The sequence below is a fragment of the Macaca mulatta genome, chromosome 1 (assembly GCF_049350105.2).
Source record: "Macaca mulatta isolate MMU2019108-1 chromosome 1, T2T-MMU8v2.0, whole genome shotgun sequence".
In the NCBI taxonomy this organism is placed as follows: Eukaryota; Metazoa; Chordata; class Mammalia; order Primates; family Cercopithecidae; genus Macaca; species Macaca mulatta.
Genome location: NC_133406.1, coordinates 194,445,451 through 194,461,455, shown reverse-complemented (window position 1 = coordinate 194,461,455; position 16,005 = coordinate 194,445,451). Strand labels below are relative to the sequence as shown.

The 16,005-nt window shown below is 41.5% G+C and overlaps 1 protein-coding gene and 1 long non-coding RNA gene across 15 annotated transcripts in view; one reads left to right on the top strand and one right to left on the bottom strand.

Moving 5' to 3' along the window:
- PIK3R3 (phosphoinositide-3-kinase regulatory subunit 3) overlaps positions 1 to 16,005 on the bottom strand; it is a 138,314-nt gene that overhangs the window by 82,246 nt on the left and 40,063 nt on the right. For 4 of the 14 annotated variants that reach the window (XM_077981404.1, XM_077981495.1, XM_077981655.1 and 1 more), the window contains exon 1: positions 12,935 to 13,734. The exons of 1 other annotated variant lie outside the window; for it this stretch is intronic. In XM_077981404.1, coding sequence (XP_077837530.1) covers positions 12,935 to 13,040 — 106 coding nt within the window. In that variant the 5' untranslated portion in view covers positions 13,041 to 13,734. 14 annotated transcript variants of the gene reach the window in all.
- LOC144333662 (uncharacterized) lies at positions 833 to 4,509 on the top strand. Its single transcript, XR_013402574.1, has 2 exons — positions 833 to 2,708; positions 4,148 to 4,509. It is a non-coding gene; the product is annotated as an uncharacterized LOC144333662 (long non-coding RNA).

Below are 16,005 nucleotides of genomic sequence, written 5' to 3'. Positions count from 1 at the left end.
TCTGCCCACCTCAACTTCTCAAAGTGCCGGGATTACAGGCATTAGCCACCACGCCTGGCCACTTGTCTTCTTTTTTTACTACTTTTCCCTCATTCCATTCTAGTCACACTGGCCTCCTAGATGATCCCTGAATACATCACAGTGATGCTCCTGCCTCAGGGTAGGTCATCTGATATCCTCTACCTGGAACCCCCATCCTCACACCTGTTATTTCCGTATGACCTGCTCCCTCATTCCTTTAGGTCAGGCCCTCCCTGGCCTCCTATTTAAAATAGCAGATCTCTCATCCTGTACTCTATTTTTATCCTCTGTTTCTTTCTCCACAGCATTTATCACCATCATTATGTATTTTACTTATGAATTTGTTTATTCTCTGCTCTCTTCACTCCCTTAGAAATGTAGAATCCATGAAGCATTTTTGCTGTTTTGTTTGCTACTACACTTATAATAGTGCCTGGCAGTCAAATATTTGTTGAAAAACATGAATTAACACACAAACAAAAAAAATTTACAGGTGTTCCAAGTACCACACTAAGTACTTGACAGTTATTAATCTCCTAAATCCTCATAACCCTATTAAGTGACCATTATCACCCTACTTTTTGGGTGAGGAAACCACAACACAGAAAAGATAAGTAAATTGCCAAAGGACACATGTTAAGAAGTGGCAGAGGCACAATCTGAACTCAGGCATTCTGATTCCAGAGACTCCTCTCTTAACTACTCCACTATACTGCCTCTAGATTTCTAACATACTGAGAAAAATCAATACTTAGGCACATCATACATTTTAATTGAAAGATATAATCGACAGGTTTAAAGTAGTATTCCAATTTTTTTTTTTTTTTTTTTGAGATAATCTCACTATGTTGCCCAGGTTGATCTTCAACTCTTGGTTTCAAGCAAAACTCCCATCTTGGCCTTGCAAGTAGCTGAGGCTACAGGTACATGCCACTGTATCCAACTCCTAATTTTTTTTTTTTTTTTTTGAGACAGGGTCTTGCCCTGTCACCCAGGCTAGAGTGCAGTGGTATAATCACAGCTCAGTGCAGCCTCGACTTCCAGGGCTCAAGTGATCCTCCCACCTCAGCCTCCCAAGTAGCTGGGACTATAAAAGTGCACCACCATGCACAGCTAATTTTTGCATTTTTTGTAAAGACGGGGTTTCTCCATGTTGCCCAGGCTTGACGGCTCCTAATTTTTCAGGTTAGCTTTCTATCATAAATCATTCCATAGGTCCCAAGTTTACTTAATTTACTGAACTTTAGAATTTTAAATGTATAGTTTTGCAAAATGTTCTCTTACACCCATTTACTTGCTATACTAACACTCTATTCCAATGCCTATATTCCTCAAATTAGTTAACTGTCAACCAGAAATGTTAGCTTCCTTATCTTCTAGTAAGCAACCAACAAGACAGAAAAAGGTCTATCTTATATTAACTCAATGAAGTTAATATGAAGTCCAACTTAGAAAATGAAAATGTGGCTGCGCGCAGTGGCTCACGCCTGTAATCCCAGTACTTTGGGAGGCCAAGGTGGGTGGATTACAAGGTCAAGAGATCGAGACCATCCTGACCAACATGGTGAAACCGCGTTTCTCCTAAAAATAAAAAAATTAGCCAGGCATGGTGGTGGGTGCCTGTAATCCCAGCCAATCAGGAGGCTGAGGCAAGAGAATTGCTCAAACCCGGGAGGTGGAGGTTGCAGTGAGCTGAGATGGCGCCACTGCATTCCAGCCTGGCGACAGAGCAAGACTCCATCTCAAAAATAACAGAAAATGAAAATGCATTTCCCACAGCTAGATTTTAACTCTGAAAAAGTAAAAAATAACTTGCTAATACTGTTTATTGACAAAGACAGTAACATTGAAGAGAGTTATGGTTTTCCAAATTAATTTCCTAGCATTAATTCTCTCCCTCTTCCTCTTTAACAGAATCTCTCCCCAATACAACTATATACCTCAGTAGAAGCCAACACCATTCCAGATTGAGAAACGTGATTAACCTAAGGGTATTTACTGGTGACTGGTTCAGGAACTAGCCTATGACCCAATTCTGGCCAAAAAAAATGGGAATGAAGTTTGCTAGAGGTTTTTGAAGGAAGTTTCCTCTATCCAAAAACAGTGGCATGGGAAGAGATATTTTTCCTCTTCTTTTAGAAGTTGTTGTTTATGGATATGATGCCTGGAATCACTGCAACCATTTTGCTACTAGCCTGAGGATGAAGCCAGTCCCAAGGATGGCAGAATTGAGCAATATATGGTTAAGCAAAATACAGGGTTTTTACTGACATTGTTGAACTCCTGAAATCAACTAACTCTATTAAATGAGAAGATAAAATTTATTATTTTTAAAGCCATTTTGAATTAGTTCTGTTGCTTATAGCTGAAAACATATGAATTAAATATTTTATAAAATACGTCCCAGAACATCAGAAAAAAAGGTTGTGGCTAATTCTATAAATGTCTATTAGCAGTTCAACATAAATTAGACCATATTGAGTGACCCTGTTGTAGAAAGGTCACTCTATCCCCTATGGAAAAAAAAAGCCTAATACACATGTAAGAACAGAATCTAAAGCAATATATTTCCAGCACAACAATTCCTTTCAGCAAGACCTTTTTCAAAGCAATTTTCATTCAGATTTTTAATTTTGATTCATAATTGAATTTTTCTTAAGTTTAAAAACAAATACTGGCTGGGCACGGTGGCTCACACCTGTAATTCCAGCATTTTGGGAGGCTGAGGTGGAAGGATTGCTTGAGCCCAGGAGTTCAAAACCAGCCTGGGCAACCTGGAAAAACTCTATCTCTATTTAAAAAAATAATAAATATTTTAAAATAGTTAATAAATAAAAACTATCACAATATTTAAGATTACACAGCTGCATGCTCTGGATTTGTTGTTGCATATCCTCAGGTAAGGACAGGCAATCTGGCCCACAAACAGAACATGAGACAGGAAGTCCAAGTATGGATAAGGGTAGATGGTATTAACTTTGGCTTTGTGTTGGTTCATCAATACCAAGTTATAGGGCAGTTTTCATACTGATATGGGACATGCAAAACGGTATGATTTGGCAGGTTGGACATAGCCTACTGTCTCTTTTATTAAAATAACGAACTTTAAAAATCAGCCAGGTGTGGTGGTGCATGCTTGTAGCCCCATATACTTGGGAGGCTGAGGTGTGAAGGCTGCCGTAAGTTGTGATCATGCCACTGCACTCCAGCCTGGGCAACAGAGCAAGACCCTGTCTCAAAAAAAAAAATAAATAAATAAATAAAACAATGAGATAACCCTTTTACTTTGTGTGAATTTACAAATATGCACAAGGAACAATACATACAACATATATGGGCAAGCAATGTGGAAACTGATCTTTAATAAGGCTTGATGGCTCACTTTACCTTGTTAAAAGTCAAGTCTTACACATGGTAAAATTAATTGGTATAATAACACACTGGATAACTTAAAACTCTCCATTTGGCCCTGTGCTATGTAAAACTAACCTAATACACTGTGAAAAACTTATTTCTTTTTTGAGATAGAGTCTCGCTCTGACGCCCAGGCTGGAATGCAATGGTGCGATCTCAGCTCGCTACAACCTCTGCCTCCAGGGTTCAAGCGATTCTCCTGCCTCAGCCTCCTGAGTAGCTGGGACTACAGGCGCGCGCCACCACGCCTGGCAAATTTTTTTCTTTTTAGTAGAGATGGGGTTTCACCATGTTGGCCAGGCTGGTCTCAAACTCCTGACCTCAAGTGATCCACCCGCCTCGGCACCTCAATGTGCTGGGATTACAGGTGTGAGCCACCGTGCCCTGCCTACTCATTTCTAGTTGTTCAAAGTTTCAAAAACAACTTTTACTCAAAACCATATAAATCTTGCTAATAACATTAAGCATTGCATTTTTTTCCATTACTCCCTTTGTTACAATAAGTGTCCAGCGAATTATCTTCATAAGTTTAGAGGTCACATGCTGATAATAAATAATATTAACATTTTAAAGCTTAAGTCACAAAATGAAGCTAGTTGGATCCATGGGCCTAAAATTAACAAAATACTTGGGCACTGGATGTTTAGGGAAAAAAGATACAAGCTGGGCATGGTGGCACATGCTTGTAGTCCCAGTTAATCAGGAGGCTGAGGTGGGAGGATCACCTGTGCCCAAGAGTTTAGGCTGCAGTGCGCCACTGCACCCCTCAGTGACAAAATGAGACCCTGTCTCAAAAAAAAAAAAAAAAGAAAAAAAGATACGATGGAAATACAACAGCCTGGCCTCAAGAAACTTATCTGGTTAGGGAGGTGAATTATATTTATGATATAATTAAGTATCATAATATAACACATGATACCATGTCAAAATAACAGAGATAGCCCTACATACAAAGGGGTACAGTGCTAGAATTTTTGGAGAAGGTTTTAAGAAGAAAGGGGGACTCAGATAGGATCTTGATTTAAAGATGGGGGTGGGAGGGGCATATCTACATAGGAAGCAGGTTAAGCAAAAGCTTGAGATAGGAATGAGCAATCAGGGTATAGGGTTAGAAGGAACTCAACTATAAGTATGAATAGAAAATTAGTAATAAGTTATAAATATATAAATTGGTGCCATATTACTAAAGTTTAAGAATATGATCTCTACTTAAAAGAAATTAAGAGCTGCTGATTATTTTTGAGAAGAACGGTAAAACAATGAAAATAACATTTCAGTAGAACTAACCTGGCTGAAGAATTCAGGACAAACTTACAGTGAGGGGAAGAAGAAATCAGAAACAGAGCAACCAGTTAGGAGGTACTGGTTAAGAACCCAGGCTTTAGTTAGGCAGACAGACCTGCTCTGCTACTTGGTAAGTTACTAAACCTAAGTCTCAGTTTCCTGTCTGTAGAGTGGGATAATAATAGCGCCAATTTTATAAGGTTGTTGTGTGGCTAAAAGAATACATATAAAATCATTTAACATAGTACTTGGACTACAATAATTGTTCAACAAATGTTAGCAACTATTACTTTCATTACAAATCATTTCTAAGGTGAGGTATTGAGGAACTGGACAAGAGTCCAGTTAGAAACTAAAAGGAAAAGATGACTTGGGTTGACATTTCCATAGACTCGTGAAATGTTATAACTAGAAAAGACCCTAGAGAACACTTCCAAAAAACAAAATGGATAAAATGTGGCCCCAGTAAACACTGGGAAGGAAGAAAAGAATGGGGCAAAATAGCTCAAAGGTTTTGACTGCAAGAGTACCCAAAGAGGTAGATATGGGATAATTACATGTTATCAGTAAGAAGCTCTAAATACAACTACACTTATTGGGTACACACTATATGTCAAATACTGTACCAGATATTGATATGGTACATTTAATCCCCACAAGTCTGCAAAGGTAGGTATTAGTTCAATTTTACAGAAAACAGATGCACAGAGAGGTTAAAGTACTACCCATATAACACTGGGCAGGATAAGAAGCAAGGCTAGTTTTGTAATCTATGTCATCTATTTCCAAAGCCTGTTTTCTTTCTACTATACTCAGGCTATCTCCCTCTTTAATACCAATAAAAAATTGTATCACATCACATAGATACATTTGTATTTTTCTACCTACCTTATTAAATATGGCAATCATAAACATGTCCTATCTTTTCTACATTCTAAGAAAAATATAAAAGTATTCAGCATCAGCTGGACACAGTGGCTCACACCTGTAATCCCAGCACTTTGGAAGGCCCAGGTGGGCGGAACACCTGAGGTCAGGAGTTCGAGACTAGCTTGACCAACATGGAGAAACCCCATCTCTACTAAAAATACAAAATTAGTTGGGCGTGGTGGCATGTGTCTGTAATCCCAGCTACTCAGGAGCCTGAGGCAAGAGAATCGCTGGAACCCAGGAGGCAGAGGTTGTGGTGAGCTGAGATCACGCCATTGCACTCCAGCCTGGACAACAAGGGTGAAACTTCGTCTCAAAAAAAAAAAAAAAAAAAGCCAGGCACAGTGGCTCACACCTGTAATCCCAGCACTTTGTGAGGCCGAGGCGGGTGGATCACCTGAGGTCAGGAGTTCGAGACCAGCCTGGCCAACATGGTGAAACCCCATCTCTACTTAAAGTACAAAAAATTAGCTGGGCGTCGTGGTAAGCACCTGTAATCCCAGCTACTCAGGAGGCTGAGGCAGGAGAATTGCTTGAACTTGGGAGTCAGAGGTTGCAGTGAGCAGATATCGCGTCATTGCACTCCAGACTGGGGGACAAAAGCGAGACTTCGTCTCAAAAAAAAAAAAAAAAAGCATTCAGCATCAAAACAATGAGAATAAATTTTAAAAGCATTATCAAATGAGAGAATCACCATACTTCTAGTGAAACATAGTTGGATACACTATACATTATATTAAATGAAAGCAATGACTAATCTTTTTCAATAAGAAGACAAAAAACTGGCATAGCTTTTACATCATTTGATTATATAAGCATTTGTCCCAAACGACAATATAATTAAAAACTGACACCTAGATCATAAAAGCAACATATTACTACACACAGGAGAAGTCTTTATATAAGATGAATCCAAATGTGCAGGGTTAAAAATAAAAATTCAACCACAGAAGGCTGCTTAACCTGTTAACAGTAAGATCATGAACTGGCAGATGACCTATTTCTTCAATGTAGCTCTCAGCAGGTATGTTCCCCAACCATAGGGCCAGTGTACCAGTTTTCCACCAAAATGTTACTTAATCTAAATTGTGCCAGGTTGAAAATACCAAGTATGTCAGGGTAAGCAAATAAGCTTCTTCAAAACAACCTTTGTGTCTGGCTTCAAAGTCAGAAGATACTTTACCAGGTTGTCCATCAAACTATGTAGTCTAACTTCTAGACTAGTAGGTCTCAAAATGTGATCCAGAGTTTCCAAGACCCTTCAGAGGGTCCAAGAGGTCAGAACTATTTTCATAGTATCACTAAGACATTATTTGCCATTTTCATTCTCATTCTCTTACAACTGTACAGTGGAGTTTTCCAGAGGTTATAACCTGTAATATCTCAATACACTCAATGCAGGAGCAGACATGGGAATTTAAATGTCTTCTATTGGCCAGGCATGGTGGCTCACACCTGTAATCCCAGCACTTTGGAAGGTGGATCATTTGAGGTCAGGAGTTCCAAGACCAGCCTGGCTAACATGATAAAACCCCGTCTCTACTAAAAATACAAAAATTAGCTGGCCGTGGTGGTGGGCGCCTATAATCCCAGCTACTCAGGAGGCTGAGGCAGGAGAACTGCGTGAGCCTGGGAGATGGAGGTTGTGGTGAGCTGAGATCACGCCACTGCACTCCAAACTGGGCCAAAGAGTGAGACCCTGTCTCAAAAAAACAAACCCAAAAAAGTCTTCTATGAAGCTGGATAGTAAAGATGTCAATGCCATTCTTCCCACTAATTCTTTTCGCTTTTAGAAAATATAGTTATTTTTTCATTTAGAAAAGTTACGCTAGGCCGGGCGCGGTGGCTCACGCCTGTAATCCCAGCACTTTGGGAGGCCAAGGCAGGCGAATCACGAGGTCAGGAGATCGAGACCATCCTGGCTAACACGGTGAAACCCTGTCCCTACTAAAAATACAAAAAAAAATTAGCCGGGCGTGGTGGCACATGCCTATAGTCCCAGCTACTTGGGAGGCTGAGGCAGGAGAATGGCATGAACCTGGGAGGCGGAGCTTGCAGTGAGCCAAGATCGCGCCACTGCGCTCCACACTCCAGCCTGGGTGACAGAGCAAGACTCCGTCTCAAAAAAAAAAAAAAAGAAAAAAAAGAAAAAGAAAAGTTATGCTAAAATATGTTTGCCAGGCACGGTGGTGCAGAAGGATGCTGAGGCAGAAGGATCACTTGAGCCCAGGAGTTCAAGACCAGCCTGAACAACAAAGCAAGACCCTGTCTCAAAAAAAAAAAAAAAAAAAAAAAAAAAGCCACATGTATAATGCTTTATTATTTTTTAATGAATTAAATATATTTTAATTTCTCAGTTTTATTCTAATACTACAAATATCAATAGATATAATCCACTTAAAGAGAAGCCCTTTGAGGTCTTCTAATTTTTTAAGTCTAAAAGGGGTACTGAGACCAAAAAAAATTGAAAACCACTTTTCTAGACTTTCCTATATTCATGTTTTGCCATACAAAACTTTTCATTTTCTAATTATCTATGGAAGAGATGTTGCTGCCCTGAAGATAATTTCAGGCTGGGCGCGGTGGCTTATGCCTGTAATCCCAGCATTTCGGGAGGCTGAGGCAGACAGATCACTTGAGCCCAGGAGTTCAAGGCCAGCCTAGGCAACATGGCAAAACCCTGTCTCTACCAAAAAATAATTTTTAAATCTTTAGCTGGGTGTGGTGGCAAGCACCTATAGTCCCATCTACTAGGGAGGCTGAGGTGGAAGGATCATTTGAGCTCAGGAGGTCGAGGCTGCAGTAAGCCATGATCGTGCCACTGTACTCTAGCCTGAGCAACAAAGCTGAGACCCTGTCTCCAAAAAAAAAAAAAAAGATAATTTCAGAAGTTTGTCTTGATAAGAAAAAAAAAGCCAACAATTTTTAAAAATTGTCTATTAATTTAAAAAGGAAGTTATTACATTTTCCTAAAATGAAAACAATAACAATGTCAAAACTAAAGTGCTGAGCTAACAAGACCACTAGCTACAACCTTTGTGCATCAGTTATAATCAGTTGTGTATAGGAAATCCTCAAAAGACCAAAGGTGAGGCTCTTTGAGAGGCCTCTATCCAGCTTTGCTACAGAATAATCCCAATTCCCGAATTTATAGCAAGACTAACCAGGATGCTTATAGGCGATTCTCTGTTCTACAATCTTAACATTTCTACACAAAAGTTTTGTTGTTGTTTTGTAGAAATGGTATCTTTACAAAGCTATTCTGATCTAGACCTCCTGGCCTCAAACGATCCTCCTGCTTTGGGCTTCCAAAGCACACTGGGATCACAGGCATGAGCCACCACACCTAGCCAACAATAAAAAGTTTTATGTTTCATCTGAACAGTTCAGTATATCTACTGCTGCCAGGAAATACACAAACATTAAGATACTAAACTCCCATTTGGATTCAACTTTTACATTACTGTGACTGTAGATACACCAATCCAAGCAGTTATTAGGAATCTTCAGGATGCATGATAATGTTAGTTATTGAAAAGACAGGCTAGAGGGAAACATCTTTGAAAAATAGTTTTTGAGGCCACCAGAAGCAATAATAGATAAAATTTTGCATTTATGGCTCAGTCTAAAATTAAGATGAAAGGCTAGGCGTGGTGGCTCACGTCTGTAATCCCAGCACGTTGGGAGTCCGAGGTGGGCAGATCACTTGAGGCAAGGAGTTCAGGACCAGCCTGGCCAACACGGAAAAACCCCATTTCTACTAAAAATACAAAAATTAGCCAGGCATGGTAGCATGTGCCTGTGTAGTCCCAGCTACTTGGGAGGCTAAGGGACAAGAATCCTTTGAACCCAGGATGCGGAGGTTGCAGTGAGCCGAGATGGCGCCACTGCACTCCAAACTGAGCGACACAGCGAGACTCTGTCTTGAAAATAAAGATGAAAAAAACATATAAAAATACTGGCAACATTACAGTTAAGGGCCCTAAGTCAACAAATGTCTAATTCAAAAGCTATTTAGCCCTAGGCTACTACAATAGCCAAGCAATGAATTGGGCAAGGACCTTAAGTAGAAAGGCACCTAAAGACTAGAAGGAAACAATGCTCCTTATTTATTAATTCAACATATACTGACTAAATTGTCTACTACTTGCAAGACCCTGAGCAAGCTAAGAAGCTCATGACGAGGTGGGAAGCCAATTTCATAGGGAGAAGTACACATAAATAGTACAGTAGCTTCTCTAGACAGAATGGAAAAAATTTCATCTGAGAAGTGCTAGAAGAGTAGGCCGGGCGCAGTGTCTCACGCCTGTAATCCCAGCACCTTGGGAGGCTGAGGCAGGCAGATCATCTGAGGTCAGGAGTTTGAGACCAGCCTGGTGAAACCCTGTCTCTACTAAAAATACAAAAATTAGCTGGTGTGGTGGTACATGTCTATAATCCCAGCTACTTGGGAGGCTGAGGCAGGAGAATCGCTTCAACTCAGGAGGCAGAAGTTGCAGTAAGCCAAGATCGTGCCACTGCACTCCAGCCTGGGCAACAGAGTGAGACTCTGCCTCAGGAAAAAAAAAAAAAAAAAAGGGTTTAGAGAACATATTCTGAGACTGAAGGCGTCTGAACTGGGTCCTAAAAACACATACATATAAGATTTCAACATGTGACTATTGCGAGTGAAAGGCATCCCAGGAAGAGGGAAAAAAGCATACATTCAAGGAACAGCAAACACAAAATTGCTTCTATAGAATTTATGATGCACTCCAGGAGGAGAATTAACTAGAAAATTAAGTTGGAAGCAAAAATTAGAGGGACTTATATGACAGGGTAAGCAATCGGGGGATTTTTTTTATTTATTGGTTGTTTTGTTTTGTTTTGTTGTAGGCAAAGGGAAGCCAGTGGGAGGTTTTTAAACCCACTGGAAGATTTATCATTGTAAGATAAGTCATCAGATGATTCTCTTAACATTACTGTGGCTTGAACAGGATAGAAATGGGAGAGCAGTTAGTACACTATCACAGCAGTCCAGGAAGGAAATAATTAAGAGCTTGATGTGGGGTGGGAGCTAGGAAAAACCTACAAAACATGCTACAACCGCTTCACTAATGATACAGTTTTAAATATTTTGAAAACTTAATTTATCACATAAAACAAGGTTGACATTCACACTATTTCCATGAAAAACCATTCACTTCATAGGCAGTGTTTCATCATACTCAAGGGTGCTTCCTTTTTAAAAAGCTGTTAGGAATAACTAACCATATTCTACATTAAAGCTACAAAAGGGGTAATAAAGAACAGCATATGTATCCTTTCAGTATTCTCAAAAGAATCTCAGTATGCACAATTTCATTCAAGGATGAACATTTTAAACTCAAAAGTTTATTTCCATGGAAAATAAAGTTTGGATCATAATTTTCTATACAACCTTGTAAGACCCACGTCTCCATATAGTTTTAATAGTCAACTTTCTTAAAATTATTTTTGGACAACTCAACTCAACTTGGCCAGTAGTTTTCTACTAGGCTAATATATTTCAACCATAAATGCATTCTTCATTTTATCCCCTCCTCCCTACTCACCTCCCACCCAACAAATTCCCTTTGTATGTCTGCAAGGCAAGATACTATGTAATGCAGTATAATTCTAAGGCAGTTTGAATATATAATTCTTACAACAGGAATCTAGAATTATTAACCTTACTTTTTACAATAAAAGTACCAGTGATGTACTAAATTTCTATTCATATGTATGACAAATGTATCTAATATGCTTTACCATTAGGGGGAAACAAAGGGGAAAAGACACAATAGATGGGTGGCAAATCTTACAAACTTTACAAAACACTGAAAAGCTGCATCTGGATTGCAGTCACAATTACAAAAGCAAATAAAGAAGGCTCTGAAATGAAGGAAGAGAAAAAAATCTTAAGTGATCATCAAGAGTGAAAAAGGTTTATTTCAATATTAGTTTTTAGTACAGCACCATTTAACACTATGACTAATTGAAAAAAAAAAAAACAGGATAATTCACTGTTTGCAAGGACACAGGAAATAATTTCTACATACCTTCTATAAGACAGTTACACTTCTTCACACTTGCATGGCTCAAATCCTTTCAAACGTTTCCAAAAATACAGTCTTATAATAAGCGAGGTTCCCCAATGACACACATTTATTCTGTAGGCTTAGCCATTACACGTTTTAAAATACATAAAGAATTCATCCTCGACAGAAACAAGGAGTCACAAAGGCTCTCTACTTATTCAGAATCATTACATAAAGCACCATCTGTAATTGCAAACAGTGTTTGATAAAATCTGACAGCGAATTATCATAAAATGGGGTAGACTTTAAAAGAAAAAATCAACTTTTCCATTTTGCCTTCCTTTTCCTTTCCTACCAAATACACAAAATGTCTGTAATAGCGTCAGGCAGAGCTTTAAAATAAAAATCTAGTACTATATATGTATACCTTACATTACGTGTATAGGAACACATATGTACATGTCACATATTCACAGGAAAGAGAAAGGTTCCCTCGTTTATGGTTTTTTGTTTTGTTTTGTTTTTACTCTAGGAATTCAAGTTACATTAAACCCTATCCCATAAATTAAGTTAAATCATCATTAAATTAAAGAGTAATAAAATATTGCACGTAGATCTCTCTGACCGACTATCTTCTGAGAAGGAAAACCTCAGACTAAGACCATGGCTGAATACGAACGCCCAATCCCTAAAAAAAATCACTAACCGGCATTTGTTTCTGCAAGAGAAAAAGGGAGTCTTACAGTGAATAATCACATAACTCAGTTTCAGAAGTTAACCGGGGTAAAACACAACGAACCAAATTAGACAAATGTATGAAAGGACAAGCTTTCAAAAATTCGCCCAAAGTGAAAGACTGGTTTTAACCCCGGGATATAAAACATCCTTTGCAGGTAGAAGAGTCTTTAATTGAAAAAGAAAAAAATAAAATAAAGTGGCGGGCACAAGAAAAACCTGAACGACACGCAAAGGCAAAGTAAAAAAATGATCATTTAAAAAAGGGGGCCCTCGTCCCACCCCCACTTCCAGCCCCCACCCCCACCTTCGCAGGACAATAGGTTCAGGGTCCTAACTGCAAACTTTAAACGTGTAAACCAGAAGCAGTTTTACCGCAGCTGTAACTGCAAATCTTTCCCTCATCCCGAACCTAGCGCATCCAGCAATACTTCTGCCCTGAAAACATCACCAAGCTCTTGGTAAATACAAATCAGACCCATCACGAGATTTTTTTTTTTTCTCCCAAGTACCTGGAGGATCCATTTCAATATAAAATATCAGTTCTGTCGAATAGGGCATCATCACCTCCCTCCAGTCTGCGTCATCGCGGTCCATACTCCACACCGTATTGTACATCGCGCTGTCAGGGGCAGGACGTCAGGAGATATATAGAAGGCATATATTTTTTATCTGGTATTTAAAAATCTAAAAATATATATCTGCAAAAGTTCCACAGGGAAATGTACTTCGGGGTTTTCAACGGCCAGCACTAGTCCAGCCAAACTACCAGAACAGGGTCCTCCCCCTCTCTCCTACAGAACCCAACAAAATGCCCCCGAACTTTCAAACTATGGGCTTTTCTCCTCAGAGGGTTACACAGAGGCTTTGGGGACGGAGGGCAGAGGTGTTAAAAATCGGCTTCCCAAAAATCCTTTCTACACAGTCGCTCTCTGGAGAGAAAAGCTCCCACCGCCTCCAAATCTTTCCGCGGAAGCCACTTTTGTGTCCTTCGGGGGAGAATGAAGAGGAAAAAAAGAACACGTTGGGAGAAAGCCGGGAAAGTGACAAAGGAAGGCAAAAAAGGGTGCTGGAGATTGCGCTCAAGTTTCGGGGTCCCACTGGTCTGCAGAGAGCGAACCCCGCAGGGGCCGGGACTCCGGCTCCTCTCCGGTCGGGCTCGGAACCGAAGCTGCCCCAGCCTCGGGAATGGGGCCGGCCAGAAAAGTCCAGTCAGTTCGGCTTGTCTGGGCGCTCCCGCTGGGTTATAAGAAGCAACCCGCCTGCACCGACTGCCCTCACGCTTTCCCCCGAATCCAGCCACTAGAGTTTTATTTTAACGGCGCGGAGGGGACACCCTCCCCGCCCCACGCTGCCCACCCGCTGAGGCGCCACCCAACCGCGCCTGGAGGGGTAAAAGCAGGCATCACTACCGCCTCTTCCACGCTGTCCCGCCTCGAAGTACCGCGATTCTGTCAGGTGCCTGAGAACACTTTCAAAAAGCTGCCCTCCATCTCGACTTTCACGTCTCCCCACCGCTCTCTAGGCTTCGGCTCCCCAATCAGCCATCCGCCCTCTCCCCCAGCCTCAATCAGAATGGTACGGCCCGGGCGCTGGCCGCACTCCAGGAGTCAGTGCCGGGAGCACGCGAGCCAGGCGGGGAGGGAGCGGGGCGAGGGAAGAGAGGCAAGGTGGGTGGTGATTGGCTGAGGCCGGTTGCCGGAGCCTGGAGCCTGCGTCTTTTGTCTGCCTTGCTCCTGCGAAGGAGCGGGAGACGGCTGCGCGCCCCAAGCGGGCCAATCAGGAGAGAGCCGGCGCCGGCCGGTAAGGCGGCGATTGGTCAGAGCCCAGTTACTAAGCGGGACAAAGGCAGAAGGGGAAAAGAAAAGAAGAGAAAAAAAAGAAAGAAAGAAAGGAAGAAAACGCAAACGGCGGTTACTGACAGGCTGGGCGAGCGCTCGGGGCCTCAAGCTGCCTGGAGACAGGCGGGGCTCCCGCTGAGGCTCGGTCCGCTCGGACTAGTGAGGAGAGGAGCCAGGGAGGACCTGCTGGCGTGAGACGCCTCTGCCCGGAGACTGGCCGCGGGGGAGGGGAGCGGATACAGAAGGGGCGCGTACTGTCAGTTGGCGGGGTGCGCGCTCTTCTGCTCTTTAGGAGGTCTCCGGGCAGACACCTTCCCTACAGACTCCTTCACCTTGCTGGGACAGCCCTCCCCGCACCCTTGACAAGTTGTCAAAGCAATGGTCCCCAAACCCCACTTGCAGGAACCTTACCGCTCAGTGAGAGGATGTGCCCCTGGCTCCTGCAACCTTCTTGGCTGCTACCTGAGCCCACTCCCTGCTTCTGCCCTTACGCAGTTGGGCATTTCTGAGGGAGGCATTTCGCAGTTCCTCTGTGCTTGCAACCCAAGGACTTTTGAACCCAGAGGTAACTCCCCATGCCTAAGATAGTGAGAGGTGTCAGCAAGCCCTCCAGCTGGAGTGCTCAAACCAAAAAAAAAAAAAATTTTAAAAAAAAGTATTGGAATTACAGTGCATGTGTAATTTCTAAGATAAATCACAGGTGTTGGGATCTCTCACCAAAAGGGCTCTATTCTGTTTCCCTGACAGACCCCCTTCCTCACGTACTCATTCCCACCCCCAAAGCTTAAATCTGGGAGATTGGCTTCACTATGAAAATGCTGAATATTTCCATGCATTTCAGAAACAGCTAATTAACTTGCTGGGGAACACTGAATAGCTAAAAGCAGATTTGTGTCTCCTGAAGGTTGTGCCTGGAATTGCCATCCTGTATACCCTACAATACAGTCTGAGGAGGCCAAAAACTGCTCCATTTCCTCTTTATACAGAAGTAACAAAGCCCATTGTGTTTGAGTTGACAACCTGATTGAAGCCCTAGCAAAACCTCCTACCCTGAGCATGTCTGCTATATTGATTCACCTGTGGAAGAGTTGCCACGTTTCACCCTCTACCTCCTAAGGTGGTTCTGCCTTCCTTAAAGGTGCCCTGAGTTGAGACAGTTCCTGAGAGCAGACAGTCAAATTGTATACGGACTGGGTATAGAGTAACTTGTTAAAAAGGGCCAGAAAGTATGGATGGACATGGTTGAGCTAAGAAAACACACCAGGATTCTTATATGCTTTCTTATTATTTCTGAAATCCAAATATGATTTCAACTTTGGGGCAGGACTCATTAATTATAATTTCCTGAACCATTCCTTACAGGTAGAAGATGCTGGAAGATCAACTCTAATTTATGGCTGCCTTCCCAGCAATCTCTACTTCAGTATATGTGGGAGCCAGAAGTACTCAAGTTTGATAACTCAAAGACAGAACAATCTGTCAAGGGTGGGTTAGTTTATTTTTGTTCACAAGTGTTCATATGCATTCCCAAACAAAATGAGGGTGAAGAGAGAGGAAGTGTAGAAAAGATAATGGCTTTCAGATTTCCACAGCACCTTTTGCTTGGACCACTTTTTAGCATTTAGTGGTGGGGTTTCAGTTTCTAATACACAGAGCAATCACCCAGGCTTTTCCCATAGCTAAGGCTTTCAGTGATGGAGTGAAGTCGAAGCACAATATATAATCAAGTGGTCAAGGCTGAC